At 34.0% G+C, this 21,353-nt stretch overlaps 2 protein-coding genes across 3 annotated transcripts; both read left to right on the top strand.

Moving 5' to 3' along the window:
* Positions 1-10,307: 10,307 nt before the first annotated feature.
* On the top strand, positions 10,308-17,459 carry LOC118066887 (uncharacterized). Of its 2 annotated transcripts, none has more exons than XM_035083277.1 (4): positions 10,308-10,572; positions 13,525-13,718; positions 14,787-14,951; positions 17,204-17,459. In XM_035083277.1, exons 1-4 carry the CDS (start codon positions 10,333-10,335, stop codon positions 17,259-17,261), a joined length of 657 nt encoding a protein of 218 aa, XP_034939168.1. In that variant the 5' UTR covers positions 10,308-10,332; the 3' UTR covers positions 17,262-17,459. The 2 variants fall into 2 exon arrangements, with proteins under 2 accessions (XP_034939168.1, XP_034939169.1); XM_035083278.1 differs by lacking the exon at positions 17,204-17,459 and adding an exon at positions 15,032-15,335.
* An 864-nt stretch (positions 17,460-18,323) lies between these two features.
* On the top strand, positions 18,324-21,163 carry LOC118066955 (meteorin-like protein). Its single transcript, XM_035083418.1, has 3 exons — positions 18,324-19,037; positions 20,102-20,642; positions 20,737-21,163. The coding sequence occupies exons 1-3, from the start codon at positions 18,913-18,915 to the stop codon at positions 20,947-20,949; spliced, it is 879 nt and encodes a 292-aa protein (XP_034939309.1). The 5' UTR covers positions 18,324-18,912; the 3' UTR covers positions 20,950-21,163.
* Positions 21,164-21,353: the final 190 nt, after the last annotated feature.

Here is a 21,353-nt window from a genome sequence, read left to right as displayed (position 1 = left end):
ATTTCTTATAGGTCTTCGACAACACTTTGTGTCTGTTGAAAATTTATAAGACTCAAAGTTTTCACTGTCGAACGACAGCTTCATTATTCAAATCATTCATCAAAAAGAAAACAATAAAAATGTTTACAGTTACTTTCTATTATGACTTGGGATGAGAAAAATATTTAGTTGATGAAATTTTTGATGAAGAAATCTGTTTATAAATAACTGTGGTCGATGAACCTAATGATTCTTTGCATATATTTGAGTGAATCAGCATAATTTGGTCAATCTTACCATGTAAACTTTTATCTCAAATCATCATGGAAAGCATGAAGATGATTAAAAAATGAGTAAATCATGAGTATGATATTAAATTATTAACAGTATAAACTTGAAGAAACACACACGTCATTGGATTGCAACAGTTAAGGTCTAAAAGTTGCCTAAAATTGAAGAATAAAAAAAGTCAGGGAAAGGAAGAAAGAGTTGGATAGATGACTCGTCCTTTTAGTCTCAGAATGGTCCCTGGAGACTTAGCATCCTCTGCATTATGCATGATGTACGATGGTCGAAGTGAGGCTCGTTTGGGTGATCGTTAAAAATTGTAAGGAACGTTCTACCTTTCGCTCCCGGGTGATCGCGACCAAGAGAAGATTTGGAGGGACAATAATAATGCTCGCTCGTGCTCAAGAAGGCTTTCGTTCGTATCTTTTTTTCAAACCATTATTATTATTATTATTGGTCCCTAATGGCACAAGTCAGTAATATTCTTTTTCTTTGTCTCACACCAGACTCGTTTGTTCACTTCTATTCGTTATTCTTTTCTACTTTTTTTCGTTTCATTAATTTCAACGAAATGTTAATCCAGGTTTTATGGAATAACATCAAATCATAATACATAACTTAATCAGTAACATTGATTCAGAGATGTAAGAGCATCACAAAAAGTTGAAATTATTGAGTTGTATTCCAGTTAAATATCAAATAATCGATATTTTAAAAATCAAAAAATACATTGAAGTCTAAATGCTTTTATTTTAGAAACCAATTAATTTTTTTGTATCAAAAATATTTTTTGAAACATTGTCTCACTTTAATATTAATAATTCATTCTTAATTTTCAACACTCATTATTTTAAATTATGTGTTTTCGGTCGAATAAAAATTAAGTTGATTATTGGGTAGAATTTTAACAAAACCAATAATTTTTTCTGGTTTGAGGAAAAAGCAAAACACATCAGTTTCTATTAACGTATTATACCAGTTTTCAGCTGATGTTAGCTGTTTGAACAAAAGTAATAAACAAATTTATAAATTATTATTAAATAGCATTGAATCATTAGAAATGTTATCAGTAATTAATATACTCAATATACTTTAATCATCTCATGAGTGAATTTTTAACATTTGGACTTTTAAAGCTCATCATAATGACTTTCTTATGCATTGAGGCGTTGATAAAATGCAGACTTTTCTTTCAAGTATTAATGCATTTAATATGTAAATAAGTGAAGAAAGAAGAATAAACTATTTCCATAAAAACTCCATATTCAGCTGGTTTATAAATAGCTGATTAGAATGATCTAAATGTGTCAAGATCGCAGAGAGTTGAGAGACTAAAAAACGTCATCTAAAAGACTATTATGAGTTGCTCACAGCAAATTGTAAATACAGAGAGATATAACCGGTCCAATTACAATTCAGAACACAGTCACTTTCGTGTGTGTTATGTTGATATGACTTGATGGTAAGGAATGTTATCCTTATTGATATATGTTCCTGGTACCTACATAATAAAAGCAGAGTGGGGTGATATAAATTTATAAAAATAAATAAGTGAAAAAGTTAGGTAAACTGGTTTGTCAATTGATCGTGCGTGACTTGACGTTTACACGACTTTCATTTCTATCACGTTTGCGCAAGCTTGAATTTCAACTCTAATCAGCATGATTAATATTCCAGGAACTGATGCAAAAAATTAGCATCGATAGCCACAAGTCTTATTGCTATGAGCAACGCCCTGGTTATTTGGCGGTCGCTGAAATGCAGAAAGACATTTGGGATGAATCATCACCATCAGAATGTGCTCCAAGGGAGTGAAAGAGCAAGATGATAGGTAGAGGGAAAGAGAGTACCATGTGTATATCTGGCGTGGGTGCGGCTGCTTCAACAGGACACACAAGAGTCCATTGTTGCAGGGCGAAAGAGAGCAAAGAGGTTTGAAGAGAGATCGCAAGACCAGGGCGCACCCATAACCAAACTCGATCGCAAGAGCAACAACTATAGCTCTCTAACCAGACCCCCATTGTACTTGGATACCTACCCCATTGTTTATATGCCAACCGTTCATCGCATCAAATTTATGCAGGACTTCTTTTCGAGTGTCTTCTTCGCCGCCTTATTTCTTTTAAGCTTCCATCTCTCTAATCCATTAGCGTACGTGTATATTCTCCATGAATCGACATAAAGATATGGATTTATGTTGCTTTCCAACATGTACAAAAAGTTCATTCGTGTATATACTTGAATATATATTTCCAAGTGACTCTCTTCAAAGTCTATCTGACATAACATAAAGCTTTATTTTTTTAGCTATACATGATGTCAGATATCTGGACCCTTGTTATAAAAATAAACTGAAAATTGTCTTGACCTACAGGAGCTAGATATGCAACAGCTTCCTGTCTATTACATTTTTTGTCCTTTTTTTGGTTTTTAATATTTTGCCTAGATAAACTTTGATTTTTTCCAAAGTAAAAGTCAAGTGATATACTTCTTAGTAAATAAAACTGGATTGTCGATAAAATAAATGATTATAAAAGGCTGAGTAATTATTCGTTATCTGCAATTAATTGACCAATGAAAGAAAAAACATTTTAATCAGTAGCATGTAATATTCAGTAAGCTGTGTGTATAGTTCTTGGATTCGTTGAAAACTTAGATCTACAAGAACTACCTATGTGTATATGATAATTTAATACTTGAATTCAGATCATATATTGTCTATGTTGATCAAACAACACACAGTAAAACATTCTCAGATGACAGCACGTAGGTGAGTGCAACATATCACGACTACACAAGACCAAGCAGATGTGTCCCGTGCCACAGTGTTTATGGATATGCGGGGGCAGTAGAATCCAGCAGTCACGTTCGAGATTTAGCGATAGTCGAGCAAGCAACACGCGTACTGCAACCTCAGGTTCTTTTTCTTCTTCTTTGTTTTGCAAATGCACGCATATACGCATACATTTACAGCTCTAAGGTCCATTGCCATTGCTAGCCAGTTCTGTAACATGCATTCAAGGTAGCAAGTCTCCAGTATTATTTGTAGTTGAAACTCCAGAGCACCAGCACAATCTTCAAGAACATACTTTTCTCATCTATATGTTCTGCTGACCTTTTAAACCTACCATTTTTATTTCCTCAATTATTTACCTGACTTCTCTTATCTATTTTTTTTTAATACCAAGAACAAGAAAATTTAGCAGATATAAAATCATAAGAAAACTAGTCTGAGTCAAACAATATATTCGTAAAGCTCATGAATAAAAATATTCTTATCAATTGTTTTATTGTATTAAAAAAATATTACAACGAAGGTTGATGAAATTTTTTCAAGGTTTTAAATAATCATGAGATCACTCGATTATTATTAATATGAAAATACTTACATGACTTCTTGGAATCAAACTCATAAATATGAGTAATTAATAAATGCAATTCAGCTATCATTTCCGTATTACTGGTAGAAACGTGGGCTTGAACCGGAACTGTATGAGACATGGAATGAGATCGTTGTCCTCACGATTAGCATCTAATTACCAATCCTATATGTTATTTCCATCCGGGACCTCTTTTATGTCACCAGTAGAATTTATACGGTTGAATGCTCACGGCTCAATAGATACAGATAATTTTTTCATGCATAATCAATAAATAGCAGTGCATTTCCGGTACAGTAGATAGATAAATGATTGGCCTTTCACTGTTTGATCTTCTTTTGAATGTTGTCAGTACCATGAAAATGGACCACCCCCCGCACGTGGCGTATCGAATTTGCGCATAAGCATACAGAAAGATCCATCAAGTATAGAACGACGTACACGCTCTAACGCAGTTGATTAAATTTCACAAATTAGTCGAGCGAAGTTAACTGCTGTCGAGTCTCGTGTTACGTTTTCTCAGCTCCATCGAACAGCTACCTTCAAGATCCCATTTCTACCCCGCAAAATTTTTATTTATCAATCCTTCGGTTATACAAACTAGACCTTATTTGTATATGACATAGACTTCTTGCTCATGGCTTTTTGAAAATATTTATGTTTCTTTCAAGAAACCTTCAGCTTCTGGTTTTTCACTGTTTTATTTAACTTTGATTGCTTTATTTTTCCCCAAAAAAAAGCTATCAAAGAATTTTAAATTCTCACAATTTTAGTTTTACTACTTTTTTATCACTTAGGATGCCTTTTTTTGATGCTACTCGAAACTTTTATCTGTATTTAGTTTCAAAGAAGTGCTGAAAAAATAGGTAAAAGAACGGTTACAGCATCTTTTTGATGTTTGAAAAAAAAGATATGAACTTGTAAAAAAAAAAAAACACTTTGACATTTTATTTGATGGGATTTTTTGCTGATAAAAAATTTCTATTTTAGTTTTCATGGACAGAACTTGAATAACATATGCCACTAAAAGTTAAAATTATTAATTTTTATCATTTTATTGTTATTAAAATTGAAAAGTAACCATTTTAGAGCACTAGAGAGAAGATGAATGGAAAAGAGAGTTGTAAAAATGTTTATTTCTTTTTTGGAGTAGCTAATAATGTAAATTTGAAAGGTGGAAGTAAGTAATAACTGCAAACCAGTAACCAAAAAATTATTATAGCTAGAAATAAAGTGTTTTATAACCATGAGAAATTCTTATGTTTACAACACTTCAAAGTCGCTGGATTTGTTTAACAAAGAAACGTTGTTTCCAGTTGAGCCATTAGCACTCCATCCCTAATGATCAAACTTGTAGATTTCAGGAAATGTAAGATTGCTTTTAACTCCACCTTCGCTAAAATACCTTTGCAAATTGCAACTAAATAATCACATTCATTATTTATATATAATTACCATAACTTTTTCTAAATAAATATATTTCTTGATGTTTTATGTTTCTTATTTTTATCAGAAGGTCGTATTCCTATCATGTAGCATGAAAATGATAGGAAATACATGTGATGACTACTGATAAGTCTTAGCATTCAGGAAATGCCAATGAGAATAGCATACAAAATATGCATTTGAGAAAATAAATCAACAAAACTATAAAGTAATATGAAGAAATAACATAAATAATATAAAGTTAAATAAATGAAAAAAAATCTGGTAATCTTGACAATCTTGAGAGTTCTTTAACACTCATTTTCGTGTCTTTGCCAAGTCGTTAAGCAAAAACATGTTGTCTAGGGAGTTAAAGAGAAGAAACTAAAGCATTACTCGCATCTTAAGAATGACGTTGGTAGCAAAAAAGGTCCACGTAGGTCCGGCATCTTAGAATCTGAACCATGAAACACGTGTGCAGAGTCTGCGGTGAAGATTCTAGGAGGTAAATTCTTGCTTGTTTTTCAAACATTTCCTCTTCTTCATCATCTCTTGTGCACTCATACCGTTATTGTTGTTAAAACTCTAGTCCACTAACTATATACCAATCAAAGACCAATTTTCTTATCAAAGTATATCATCGCCCCTGATGCTTCGTAATATATCAGTTTGATGTATAATAGCCCTAGGTGATGGCCTGGTTTTAAAAAATTCTACCAAATAAGGAGCAGAATAAGATCAAAGATAATAAAAAATTCTGTGTCATCTGATCCTCGTCTTGGTATGAAATATTTATTGCCTTAAACTCTATCAGTTCCGGGTTACTTTTTGATTGAAAATCCAGCTGGTCTAATTAATCATCAACATAACACCTGTTTACATCTGGAAACCCTTTAAATACCATTTTAAATGACTCTAGATCTCTAGAGCTTAAAAAATAAAGTCTAATTTAAGTTTTTTGACCTCATCACAATAATTCCCTCTCTGCCAATTTTTTCCCCAAGTGTCGGGACATTAAAAAATATTGCCGACTGCAAAGTGAACACATCAGTTGTGTTGTGACGCAAGAACATAACGTCTCAGGACGCCGGATGTGAAAGCGGGAGTACGAGAATGACCCGCGTGTATATACTCATACTGGTTGTATATAAAACGCCGGATGAATGAATGAGCGAAACGAAAAAAAAGATCAAGGAGGAGATGATTTGTACGTCATGAGGCTATAGTTTTATATATCTAACTGCTTGTTAAGATGCCTCGCATCAGAGTAGTCAAGATTTGAGAGTGTTTGTTTCAACCGCAAAAATGCGTCAAGTTCAACTCATTCTGGAGAATAAAGACCCAGCATCCAAAAGACAAAGTGAAAAGTTGGATTTTTAGGTCTTCTGGTCACGTTTTGCGGGTCGTCTCGCCAAACATTGCCACATTACTCAAGAGACCCCGGTCATAACGCCAAGATTGGCGCCTTCTTTTACGATCATTTTTGCTTTGGAGCTCCTTTATTCTTTACAAGAATGTTCTAACCCCTATACTTTGATGCTCTAGCGGTGTCTTTTGCTGATGAAGATACTCATTAGCAAAAAAATTCTTTAGGAATTCAATTTTCGTTTTTTTTTTCTCAAAAAGTATTCATTTCACTCCAAAACTAAGGAAATATCCAATTTTATAAAAATATTTTTATTATTAAGTCTTGAGAAAAAAAATAAAAACTAAACTCTATGATCTGTCTTTTGACACTTGAAATATTTTTATCAACTAAAAAACCATTAATTTGGTACCTAAGAATATTGAAATGTTCTTACAAGCTAACATCCCTGGTATGTGTATTTTCCAGAACCCCTACGACGCTCCAAACTCGTAAGGTCAGTCGTAAAAAATAACATAGCAACAGAAAAAGCATTCTCAGGATTGTATGCTCAGGACTCAGGTTTCAAGCTGAGATTTTGTGCCCCTGTATAATTTTTTTTTCACAATCAAATGACTTTGAATAGAAAGGAATAAACATTTGAGACCTTCAGAATTAATATATAAACAACATGAATGATTTAATTTCATTTTATTTATGACTCAGATCTTTTATTTCCATTGGCCATAGTCTCTTACTTATCCAGATATCCTGCTGACGCGTGAAAAAGTCCGAACCATCTTTCACGATTAGTGGGTTTTAAGTCCCCCACCATTGGTAATTTTGTTAAGAAAGAAAGGTGGGACACTGGTCTAGATATTGGTGGAGATATTGGGTAAGGTGTCGTGCCCTGAGTCACAACTTAGAAAGTATTAACAAAGTAAGGATTGGTACTAATAGGTTTTTCTTTTAAAGATAAAGAACTTTCGTAATTTCTTTGTCAGGAATTTGAACCTAAACCCTAATGATGATAATGAAATATAAGTAATGGTGAAAGCACTCTTAAGATAAAAGATAAAAAATGGAAACTTTAAACTCCAGGGTGGTTTTTGTCAATCAGACCACTTTAAACTATATATGTATTCACTTAAGTGAGTACTGGTGATACAGTCAAGGCCATTGGCTACTTTAGAATCTCTTTACAGCATCTTTTTATGATTTTTAAATCTAAAAGTTAAATTAAATCTTTTACGACAAAATAGAAAAAGTTCTTTCTGACATTTTGATAAACGTAATAGATTCATAAATAAACTACAATATCTAAAGTACTAGTCATATTTGCATTTCCATGTCTTGATAGCATTAAAAGCTAACAAAATGGTATATCCAACGACGAGAAGCGCGTGCGGCTTTTAAGTATCTGGTTAAAGTAACCAGTTGTAAAAGAAAGAAGAAGCAAAAGCCACCGAGGACGAGTCAGTTAAAATGTAAAGCATCATCTAACTGGAGACTACTTGACCAGATCGCATACATACGGTCCTTCTTCTTCTTCCGTAAACCCGTCCTCAGCCAAAAATGGTCACGAATGTTGAAGCTGGTGAACATTCAGGCAGAGATTGATAAAGATAATGACCCTGGCTCTCTTATGGCCGGCAAGTATAACGGTAGAACAAAAGTGCTCCCTCGCCACTTATGTTTCGAGATGGAAGAGGCAAACGACATACTCTCGATAAGAGAAAGAAAATGAGATAGCAACAAAGATCGAGAGTGCACTCAACAGTTTGACATTACTGGATAAAAAACTTTCCTCTCAAGCGTAACAACGCTCAGATGACACTGTCTTGATTACTTGGCTACACCACAACCGATCCATGGACAACGACAATTATTTCTCCCTGGAATCCAGTCACTACCGATTGATGTCAACCCGAATTCAGAGTGCATTCGCTTCAACATCAAGAGAAATGCATAATAATAATTCAACTTCGTAGAATTTCTTTCACATTTTTCCGATGATGGATGGAAGAATTTTCTGATCCAGAGTTGGATCTAGGGTTTATGAAAAGAAATCTTGTTTTTTAATTCAGAATTTTTGATTTCTTATTCAGAAAAAAATTTATTTAATAATAAAATAGGAATTTTATTTGTAATCTTATTAAAATTTCGAATCATTTGAAAACCTTCACATTTTGCTCATAATTTGATCAGCTTATTTAGAACTAATCTGAATAATTCTGAAATTTATCAACGATAATCCACTATTTTTCCTAGAAATTTTTCCATCAGGGTTGGGTTATAATCTGCTATACTTATGATTCCTTAGATCAATGTCTACATTCTATTAAAATAAATCTCATTTCCTATACAGAAACATATTTCATGTCATGAAGTAATAAAAAATTACGTAAAATAGTTGATCAGTTAACACATGAACACAAATGGTCAAATTATTTGGAATATTTTTTTTTCCTTTTAATTTTAATCGTTAAGGACATGTGACATTTTTTTCAACAAGTTGGAACCAGTTCTTACAAAAATGCAATTAACTGTATTATTCTTATCGGTTATTTTTCATCAGCAAAAAAGCTCCTTCAAGTATAAAATCCAAGATTAATTCCCATAAAAATTGCGCTAAATTACATGAAATCTGTTTAGCAAGCCGGTTGATCAGACCATCCATGTCTCATGTAATCAGTGGAATGTCCAATCTGCCTGAATGTGATCAGACTAGATGAAGCATTTCCATAAAAGTCATGAAGCAAAAAAAAAAAGAAAAGCAAAGCCAAGCAACAAAGATAGTAAAGAGGCGGTATTTTATTCTTTGTCAACGCATCGACATTAATATTTATGCTTTCTCTCTCTTCCAGCTTGGACATTGACTCACCATTTTCGCTCGTGCACACACTCGCTAAGGATGGAAGAAGTAACCTTCGGTGTGTCGCACGCGCGCGTCTGATTTATCGGTTCAAGTATCAGCCACATCGACTTTCGAATCTCGATCGTCCTCTGCCGCTCTGTTTTATTTCTTTTCTACTTTATTCTCTGTAGCATATAGGGCGTATATATTTCTTATTCATTTATTTCTCTTGAGTTCCTACAATCGGCCCTCTGGTCTCTGACTTCTATTCACAGTATCCAAGCATGAAAAAAATAATCACCTTGATTATGTACCGTTTTCTGTTGGTCCTTTTTTAGGATAACGATCATGCTGGTGATGATTTGCACAGTTATCAATGATATTTTTATCAAGAATCTTATTTTCCTATCAAGAAATACCTTTTTATGCTAAGATCAAAAGGAATAATTAAACCGTTTCCGGTGCATAGTAAATTTATAACACTTTTTTTTTCCCTTTTGATAAAAAGATTGCAAAGTACTCATTGATGCTGGATATTGATTAGCTGTTCTATTTATAAATTTTATTATTTAATACAGAAAAAAATTCTTCACATAATATCAACAAAAATAAATGATTACCCTTCTCTGCTTTGCAAATAACAAGCTACAGATGATTTTATGCAGCAGATTGTGCAAGATTTTTTACTCCAATCGTACGCAAGTGTTTTTTTAAAAGCTCATCATTGGCCCTAGACGGCTTGAGACCTTCAAGTCCACTTGGCAAGGAAGGCATGGACCTTTTAAGGACGTATAAGAAGGGTTGGAAAGGTTTCTTGGAAAATCTTGGCAACGTTCAGGATTGCATTTCTTTGCTCTTGATCAGCCGAAGATGGAGGACAAGCGGGAGTCGACCGGTTCGGATGTTGGAAGCAGGGTCCAAGCGAGATTTAAAAAAAAAAAGAGTAAAATACCAAGCATTTATTTCATCTCCTTACTAGAAAGACTAATACTTTCTTTCAGCACTAATGCAAAATCCTTCCGTCTAACACGGATTTTTGTGTTAAATCCACAAAACAAATGCCGCAAACAAATACAGTGTTTTGTCTTTTTATTGAAAACGTGAAAAGGCTGAACCTCGGTAACCCCTCGTGGTCAATAGAAAGGAATATAATGAGTGGCCAGGAAGTTAGCGGCCAGGACAAGTCAAAAGCACCGCCTGAGGCTCCAAATTGCATGGAAGACTCTCCGAGTGTATTGAAACACTCTTTGAATTCAAGTGAGACCAGCCAGGTTATTAAAAGTAATTCTTCTTCCAAAGTAAGAAATATATCTTTCTAATAGTTTTTACTGGAAAAATATTTTTCAACAACTAAAGCATTAATTTAATTGACAGTTTAGAAATACATCTATACCTCTAATTACTTATTTTGACAGAAAAATAAATTTTTAAATCAGTAAAAAATTTGTCTCATAAAAAGCATTATATAATTTTCTTTATCATAAATATGCTAGTCTTCATGAATAAAAATTATATTTAGTTGAATTTTAATTTTTTCCTAAACACGAAGTAGTATTCTAAAATAAAAAAGTTAGTGACTTTTTTGCTATTTAAAAGCCTGTGGCACTTGATTTTTTCTCAATCTCCCACGCAAGAATTTGAATATACATCAGACCGAAGTAATAAGCACATTAATCAAACTCTGTGCTACTACCCTAGAGTTTTTCAAGTACACTTTTATGCTAACTCAGTAAGTAGGTTATGACAAGCAATAATAAGATCCTAAGGGAAAAAGGGCAAACACTGTTTCCCTCCTTCTTTGTTTATTATGACTATGATAGTCTGTGAAACTTCCAAGTTTCCCACAGGCATAAATACATTAGGTTTACGAGACACTTTGGAGCGTCATCATAAGGGAGTTACCATCGCGTGCATGGTGTTTTAATGTAACGTTTAATAATAACTCCCCCCGGTAGTGGCCGCGTGGCTGGTATATAGTTTAAAAAGTACCGTTCTTTATGAGATACATCAGTTTTCATAGAAAAATTAAATATATGTAATTAATTTAACACATTTTCTCGAGTTTGAAAATATTTTATCTCGTCTAAAGTGTCTCTAATTACTTCTCAACATTTTCTTAACCCTAATTGATGTCCCTCTTAAGATTTTAAAAACACTGGAGCATGACAATCTGTAAGCATCGAGCATAAAACACCATTCGAAGGTCTTTGAAACGTCACGCCAGGGCGCACAAGTTTATATCTCTTGATAGCAGACTATATAACAATCATTTCCCACGGTCTGTGAGCGTCATATCCGACTCCTGTCGAGTTCATACATGGGGACTTGCCCCTCTCGCGTGGATGACACGTGGCCAAAGTCCCTCCATGTGACCCTCGACTTTGCAAACCAAGGGTACGTCCTCTACATCATACGCATCAAGCTTTAGCTAACATTCAGAAGCATCATACATTATTTGGGATAAAAGTTTTCTGAATATCCCTCCATTTGACACAGCTTCTGGTCAAATATCACCAAGTCTTTGTTAAAAACAAGTTGAAGATTTAGTGAAGGTCACAAAAAAATATATTGCGTTTTAAAAGCTGATGAAGTAAAAACAATTAATTATTCAATCTATTTTTATGGACTTTTTTGTTCAAGGGAAATAATTAAACTAAAAGTTTACTTTTATTTATCCAAGTGAGAAAATCAAATTACTTTTCAACTCTTTTTTATAATAATTTTAATGCATTAAAAAATAATGAACTTGATGATCATATCTTTACATAAACCACCATAAACTTTCCCTTTTTTTCTTAAGCAATATTTCACCAAGCAGCTATCGATCATCTTGCTTTCGTGGGTGCTATTATTTCGCAGAGATAATAAAAGAGTAGTGTGATGCTTAAGCAATGCTGTCTGCTAATCATAGAGTACACATATACCTCGTTCTTCACTTAAAAAACTCTCAGGGAGGAGAAGGAAGCACCGTGTGTTATACGTAACATATACCCACGGTACTTGGTGTAAGCAGTTGATGAGAGACATTACGGTACTAACAATCCAAGAAGCCTACGACCCTCAACGATTCCATGCTTCAAGGCACATTACTTAGCAAGAAGATATTCGAATGTTCCCCTAACCAGCGTCATCCATTCGCGTAGCTACAGTAAACATTATTCATTCGATGATCGAGGTTTCTCCTCTGGATAACCACTACTAAATAGGAGAGTAATGACTCTTAAGGTGATGCTGGAACACGGAAGATGCTTGTAAGAATTTTAGAAGACCCGGTCGCACACTTGTTCTGCGGTAGAGAGCAAGTGAGAAAGCATCAAAGAAGACACCTTTGGAGCCTCAAAAGAATGTCGATAGATAAATTCTTAGTCCTCCAAGCTAAGCCTCCGGCACCCCCGCCATTATCCACTCCCATCAAGAGAAGGTCGTCAGTTTCTGCTGTGATTATCCCGATCTTCGATGAATCAGCCTCATTTTTCAAGAATTCAGAACGTTTAAACGTAATTTATACAGCCCCCGCAAAGTGCTCCAGGCTAACTGCTATTTTGGAGCTATGAATCTTATTTTTTCCTTTGTTTCCATTCTTCACTCTCATTTACCGTTCATTCAATGGATCACGACACCAAAACTGTTATTAGTATTTCTTGAAATTAAGGAAAAGTGTAGCTTTAAATCAGTGCATTTTTCAAATACCAGACTACAACAACCAGCTAATGCACTGCACGCAATCGTATTACTTTCCATTCTTTTTGTTTTTTTGCATTCCACCTGAACCACCATTAAGATAATGCACCGGTCACTTATTGGATTTTTATTACCAATTTTTTGTTACTCGTTCAGAAATATGTAGAATTGAGTAAGATCAGAAATACTAGTGACTAAAATTTTTATTTGTTAGCAAAGAATGAAAATTAAATATCATTTTTAGATGTTGGTATAAATTGATTACATAGCTCCTAGAATTTTTTGTATGATGTAAATGACTCACATCGTTATTTAGAAAGATATATAGAGTTTATTATAAGGGACAAGTATTGTGTAATGAAGAAGACATTTTTCTTTGTCACTTATCTTTAGAAAATACAATTACAATACTAGGAAAACAATAATTTTTTTAAGAGCACATATTTATAACCCGCATTAGCAGAAAATAAAAAAATATAATTTATGTTACAATTTGAAGCATGAAAATATAAAAACAAAATTTAATTTGTAAATAAATCAAACTGAATTTAATTTTGTTTTTTTTCCAGCTTACTTCTAATGCTCATCAGCAAGCCGAAGACTACTTAAGAAAACGCAAAATTTATGAGCTGACAAACTTTTTAATCTCCCATTTATTGGTTGATGAGCCTGATGACCCTATTGAGTATCTTGGAGATCTGCTTGAGAAATGTATGTTCTTCAAACATGGTCTTGGAAATCCACCGCTTATTTTCACTGACAGGTAAAATAATTTATCTGTTTCTTTCCGTAAAATTACTATTTTATTTATTACCAATGATGGGGTTAGTGAGCAACACATTTTCAAGATTGTGGTATAATTCATTATAATTATTTCTCATTTGTTGTTAGTGAACGTTGATTATTAGTATAAACACAGGCACACTTCGTCACCGAGCTCACGGAATTTCATTTTGTGGCTCGGCAATAAAATCCCACAGACTCGTGACGAATGGAATTGAAGAAATTACTACGAAGACCCACTGTGGAGTGGCAAAGTCACGGTGGAGTTGGCCAATAATTTGAAACTTAGCCGCCGGTCATTTAGTCTTGTTGCGAGCTTCTCTTTGCTCGTTTTACGGATTACGCGATCTGAAGTTGAATATTTCTCTTTGCTTGGTAATGGCTGTAAGCAAAAACCTTTCAAAGCACCAACAATCATGATCAAGTTTACTTGATAATTTTTTCAAGTCAAAATAAAACATAATAAAATTATTTTTATGAAATAAAATTGAATAAGATATTTACTGACGGACAGAGAAACCGTAATAATGATAATAAATCAGCTGTTGTTCAGATCCACATCTTGTTATTGGTCCTTGCTTTAAATCTGCACCTATAATCAAAGGGTTCGCCAACAAATTGTCTCTCTGCTCTTCAACCTGTGTCCCTATTCCTTCTTTCAAGCATCGCCAGACCTTTCCCTACCAAGCTCCACGTACCTACAGAATATTTTTTTTTCTCTCAAACGATATTTTGATTACCAAATAGCCAATTGATTATATAAATCTCTCTTCTTTTTTCTTGGAAAAATTTCTCATTAATTCTACAAGTTTTATAATTGAAAATAGTTTATTTATTACTATGATATATTTATTTAAAAACACTTTCGATAATCAAAACGAGTTTGCATAATTAAATAAACCAATTAAAGTTTTAATAATAATTCAATCAACCTCCGTACTTTTTACACAATTAACCTGTTATTATCTGTAATAATATATTTAAATAAATGATAATTAATACTTCAATTATTTTAATACATAAAATAAAATTTAATTATCAATTTCAGGCACATCAATGGTATTTTTTCAAGCTTTGATCAAGGCCAATCAGATGCAATTACTCTGGATCAATATAGAGAAGCAATGAAGCTACTTGGGATATCTCAGTATGATGAAAACCCACCTGAATGCACTCCAGGTTACATAAACAAAGAAACCTTCTCTACAGAAGCGTAAGTTAATGGCTTTAATACTTTAATGAGGATATGAAGTAAAGTAAACCAGACTTTATAAAAATTCATGAATATTACAGAATTAAAGCGGTTATATGGGCATCATGTAATATAATAATACATTAATTAAGTTCTATTCTTCATCAACATAAGTATGAAGTACCTTCAATTCTTGGCAGCCCCTTTGTAGGTTTGTTTTATCAGTGAAGCTCATCCTGGGAATCAAACTGGCCACACGATTCAGACGATGTGATATTGACTGTAGCGAGAAATGCTAATTGATTCAATCATTTCGCTTGGTTTCAGCAGCAATCCGAGGTCATTCTCAAGCATTTTCAATCTCAGAAGTTATATCGTTATATCTGTAGAAATTTTGTATTTATTCTTTCTTCAGTGTTTCTTATGTGTAGGTTTATTTTTTCTATCCTAGATTTATTATTTGCTTATTTCACCAGTGTGGGAACTTTTTTACTTCAACTATTCCCCAGCAAATCAGAGCAGAAAATTTAATTTTCAATTTTTGAGTTCATCGATCAACCGTACAAACTTAATTTACTCATAAACACTGTTTGTGTCTTGAGGATTTAGCTGTAAATCTTTGCTTATTTTTGATTTCTTCATCAGATAAAATTGACCAACAGTGATGAATAAAAGTTAATCTTCTTAAAGACCATCAAAAAATATTTGTCAATAGTACTATGAGTTATAATAAGTAGTTGATAAATATTTTAATCAACATCATCAATGTCAAACATAATCAATCACAATTTGACTAAAGACACTTTAAGTCATGGAATAAATAAGCTTTTAAAATCTATTAATATTGGAGCTCTACAAGAACGAGTATTCGAAAATAGCCTTGAAAATCAGACAGAGATCACTGGATTTCAATACAACCAGTCACTTTATGGCAAATTGTGGACAATAATAATTCATATTAAGTCGTATGGAATCAATAAATTCCAAAGGTGCTGCAATGCTCAAATGTAGTATCATAAAAATTTTTGCAACAACCTAATAATATTCTCAGTCATCATCAGATGTCCATCCCCCAGGCCATGTTGCAAGGATCAAGTCTGCGTGTCTGTTGCTGAAATTAGGTCTTGAAAATTCGCAGTTTGCCCGCAGCACAATAAAAGAGGGGTCCACTGTAGGACCTTTAGCGTAGCAGATTTTTTTCGTAATTGTAAGTATTTCAGCGATAAGTGGTGGTAAGAAGCCGCGAGGGAAAATTCTTTCTCTTTCGCTCATGAGCTGATGCATACATTATGGTGTAGAGGTAGATACTTAGCCCGCGGCTTACTCAACATATATTATATGTATATACGGGCACATAATAAAGTCTCTGGCATTGCTCGTAATCACTTGCTCACCCTTTTTTGCCTCACAAATCACTAGAGAATGTGCATGAAACTTCTGTTTGCTCTCATATATCATGAATATGGAATTTTTAAAATCAATCATTGTAATAACGAAATTCTGACTTTCAAGTTCTCTTAAAGCGTTAACCGTCGATCAAATGAATCATACACATGGTCCAATTGCTTTTTGAAGAGCTCTCAAAGACTCGGCGCGTGCTTGGATGTAATTTAGTCCAATTGTCCTGCGCTCGCATCCCGGTCAATTTTCTGAACATATATGTAACACATCGACGTTGTCTCGCCGATGACGTCAGTCATCTTTAAGTTAAATGATATTCATCAACGATGAGACAACTGAATACGTGGAATCTTTGACTTTACTCTGCTTCAACTATTAAAATTATTCAATTTATTCATTGGCTAAATTTCTGATGAATGTTTTTTTTAAAAATAACTTGTACTGCTTTGTCTTTTAAATCCCCAAGATCAAACATTTCTCAAAGATCAACATTTATTTTTAATTGTTTAAAAGTTGCACAATAAGCAAAGTTATTTTATTAATGAAATGAAAATAAGCCCAAGAACCTCCAAAAAAAAATCCCAAATCCTAAAAATACACTAGAAGTGCTTTGGTTTTGGTATATCTTAAGGCCCAGCTGCTTGTTTCTGATATAAAGCTATTTACTAAAAGAGTCATTATCTTATACTTGAGAAAAAAATACTTAAAAATGAAAATTTTATCTTTTATCTCTTATACATTTTTTTGAACAAACATTTCAACCATCTGACATGGTTTTCTATCATCATAAAAAGTTAAAATCTTTTATTACTCTATTCAATCAATCAATTGACTACCAAGTCACAACTAATTATTGATTATTCTCTGTCCAGGAAAAGATGTCTTTCTGATGCCCTAGCAGAAATTGTAGGCAAGATTTCAGATGGATGATCATCAACTGGACAATATTCAAAAGATAACATTTGTGAGTTCCATGTAGTTTAAATGCCAAATAATTATACCAAGAAATTCCATTGTCATCAAATATACTACTTAACTGATCCCGATTATATTGAAGAATATAATAAAGGATATAGTAGTTCTAATGTATCGTACAATAGTATAAGTATATCTGTGTAATGTAATCAAAGTCAATTCTACCAAGAAATCTATATTCTTTAGCTACGGTTCATCTTGTATGATTATACCAATTCTTCTTTAGATCCATTACATGGTTTTTTCTGTCTTAAAACTCTCGTTTATCCAGAGATTGCTGTCACTGGAATTCAGGTAATATTATTTTCAACTGCCAGAAACTTTCCAAATCTCATAGAAAAAACGATTGGCCTCAGAGTCAAAATTCGCTGGTCCACTCTCCACGGGTGGCGCGCCCACCTAGATTATTTATATTATGATAATTTGTCAGCCGCTCCTTCATTTAAAGACTACGTAAAAGCGATGAGAAACATCTTTAAGTACATATAGGAACATTTCCAAGTAGCTAAGCAAGCTATAGAGAAGTCAAACTAGAAACTTGGAGTAACGTTAAACATGCGTGCTACCTATATACAGGTTGCCTCCGGCCAACTTGTTGCTTTTACTCTCCAACTCTGGACCCTCCCGTAGTTGGTTGTCTCTTTCTATACCCGCCCCCTCCATCAATGTACCACAGTGTGGGAGGCTCCTATAAGCTTGGAGAAATTTAAACTGATGTCGAGTTCAAGCAGACTTTGATTCTTATTCAAAAAAAAATACCTTTATTTCAAACAACAATCTATTCATCTCATTAAATTTCGCCGCAAACTAGAGATCTTTAGCTAGTAATCAACCTGGAAATGCTAAAAATATTCTACCTATTGTATGTAAAACATGATTTGTTTGTACCCAGTTCAAAGTCGTCCAATTTGTCTTTGTTGGAATAAGAGAAACTGCGCGTGCGCGAAAGATCTTGATCTTTTTGGTATAATACTGGAGGCTGCTAGTGCGTTAGTGATCATTGCGTGACGCAAAGTCCAGAATGCGTTTGTGTCAGTGGCAGAGATCTACGGGCAACCCCCTCTACTTGGAGCTCTAACTACACCACTCTTGTGGGGAGACTCAACCACTGGGTTAACGCTCTGCCGCGCGGCTCACACTACGCCAGTTTCATTCCTGGTTCAGTGACGAGCAAATCGTCATGTTGATATCCGAGAGTTGTCCAGTTGTTAACGATCGTTTGGTTTATGATTACATCCAAGTTATCCATGACGAGTCGAGAAAGTGATAACATTAATTGGTGTTTTATTTACCATACTGGTTATTTACTCTTGAGTGTTTTACCTTAAAAAAGTGATTTGCGTTTCATCAAAATTAATTTGATATTCAAACAACAATCAACTTGTCAATTTTCACAAAGATCCAGTAGTAAAATCCAGGAATATAGACATTATTCTTGATGAATATTTATCTGTGATACTTGAATTCAGTTATCAGTGTTATCATTGAAAGTTTAGAAAAGCTGGAAAACTATTTACTATTTATGGATATATCTAGAATGAAGTGATTGAGTTCATTCAATTGGATTTAATTAAACGCTGAAGAATAATCAGTGAACATAATAAAAATGATGAAGAATCTTGGTATTTTCATCTTATCTTCAATTTGGATTTTTGCCGCGTCAATTTCTGCGGCACCAACTCATGAACATGCGTCTGTTCCCGCTGCGGATCAGTGTGATTGGACTGGAAGGTCAGTATCTACCTGGAAAATTCTTATATTATTTTGCAACTACTAACGATTTCATTAAGATGACTCGTGCTATATGTAATTGATGGTAAATGAATCTCTAGAAACTTCGAAATAGTTAATTGTATTAATTAAATGTGCAACACAGCTTACTTTTACTTAATTATGCTTGGAAAATAATTTACTTTTGCCGAGAATGGAGAATTAATGTTGACTGTTCCATTTCTGGTAGTAAAATCTCTCTCCCAGGTTTTTCATCATTCATGCACCTTTCACTCTTCCACATTCGCCAAGTTTAACAGTGTGGCCCTAGGCTATAATTCACGATAATAGAAGCGGAACTAACGACATACAAAATCCTTGAAATTCTTAGCTACCTTTCCTTATTTGCAAAAATATTACCGTTCGATTTAGCTTCGAGAAAACTGTACTCAATGTTCTTGAAGTCAAATACCTTCTTTAGGAAAATATTCAACTGATAAAGTTTGCAATAAATTTACTCATTATCGTTTTTCTTTGACGAGTCATGATCATTGAAAATGATTACTTTGAGTTGTAAAAATATCATAAATGTATAAGGCAATGGTAAATTAACTTGAGTTTTTTGATTCGCAAATTTGTATTGCACATCTCATTTATGTAGTTGTTGAATCGTTAAAGGGAGCGAAATAAGTATTGGCCAAGGCGAGACGATAATTTAATAGCCGCAGGAGGAAAGTAAACTTTTATCAAAATGTAAACCGGTCGTGCGACTTGAAAACCGGTTCTGTCCCCTATGACAAAGGGGAACGGCCCTCTCTGTCGTTCCTTGCATTATTTCTTTTTTGCTTTTTCTTCAGCATCTCTTCTCATTATCGAGTCTCTCAAAATAAATGTTCCGGGATATGTCATACTCTCGTAGCGCGAGAATTTAGCCATATCAGCATCTCCGACGGAAGAAAATATAGACACAGTCGGTCCCAAAAACAAACAAATCTTATCAGCAAGTTCCATAAAGACTAACCCTCCAATTGTGATGACTAATTCATAGAAAATAAATCACTCATGTAATTTTAATATTTTTACAGTGGTGGAGGTGGCAGAGGCGTTCGTCCAGTCTACCTTCGTTGCTCCAGGGGTACAGTGTCTTGGCGTTATCCCAGGGGAGCTCTAAGAGTCGTCCTTTCTGGTGGCAGTGATGGAAAAAATTTCCGCGGCTGCGTCAAAGTCTCTGGACCAGCTCGTGTTTACCTCGAAGGCAAAGGAGCTCTACGATTAGTTTATGCTCCAGGTGATGGTAAACATGAAGCCTTACATCGATGCTTCCACTCTAGAGGACAATTAGCTGCTCTGTATGTGGAGGCTGATGAACCGATGCCTGGTCGTAATACTGTAAAATTACGATATGACCTCGAGCTAGAAAATACGAGAGATGATGGAAGAAATAATAGGAGGGATGAAGAAGCTGAATGTAGACCGTGTACTAAGGAAGAACTTGCTGAAACTTATTGCAAGAGTGATCTTGTTGCCAGAGGAACTGTTAGTGCTGTGGAGAGAAGATCTGATCTTAATACTGCTGAGATCATTCTGAGAGTCACAAAAACTCTACGGCGCGTTGAAGAAACAGAGGTAAGCAACAAGATAAGTAAGATAATATCTTAGTGACGGACTGTTTCATTTGTGTTGAGGAAAAAAATTAATTGCTTGTTTTGATGTCTTGTAGGATAATGAAATAGACTCTGGTGATCTGCGGCTTCAAAGAGAAGTCCGAGTAAGGGTACCGACAGCTTGTGATGCGCGACATGGTCAAGGAGAATTTGTGATAATGGCCAAGAAAAGACTTGGTGATCTTACACTAGCCTGTGCCCCCAGACTTGAAGCCTGGGCTGAAGCTGTTCGAGAACTCCAAAGTGCACCTTGTCTTCTCAAAAGCTGAGAGAAAGATTTAAGATTATAGATGTTATATTCTTTGATGAGGGCTGTAAAGAGAGTGTAAATAATTATATTGATATTTTTCTTGTTATGTGTACATAATAGAATAATTTGAAATTAAGATGTCGATCTCCAAACTGTGATATTGATTTGTAAGAAATTTAAAGAGATAAATTGAAAAATCATATAAAATAAATGCTTATATACTAATAAAGAGTGTGTGACAAAAAAAAATTGTTGAAACAATTTTTATTATTACCTTAGAACAATAATTTAAATGAAAAAAAATACATATTTGATAAAATTCTATGATAAACTTTAGAATGGAAAAAACAAACATTGTTTTAATTACATACAAACAATATAAAGAATATTCTTACTGTCATTAGAAGTGTCTTTATGTGCTAA

This window comes from Chelonus insularis, unplaced genomic scaffold (assembly GCF_013357705.1).
Source record: "Chelonus insularis isolate UGA/USDA-ARS -01 unplaced genomic scaffold, ASM1335770v1 contig_358_pilon, whole genome shotgun sequence".
Lineage (NCBI taxonomy): Eukaryota > Metazoa > Arthropoda > Insecta > Hymenoptera > Braconidae > Chelonus > Chelonus insularis.
The sequence above is the reverse complement of the archived record's forward strand: the minus strand, read 5'-3'. Positions and strand labels throughout refer to the sequence as shown.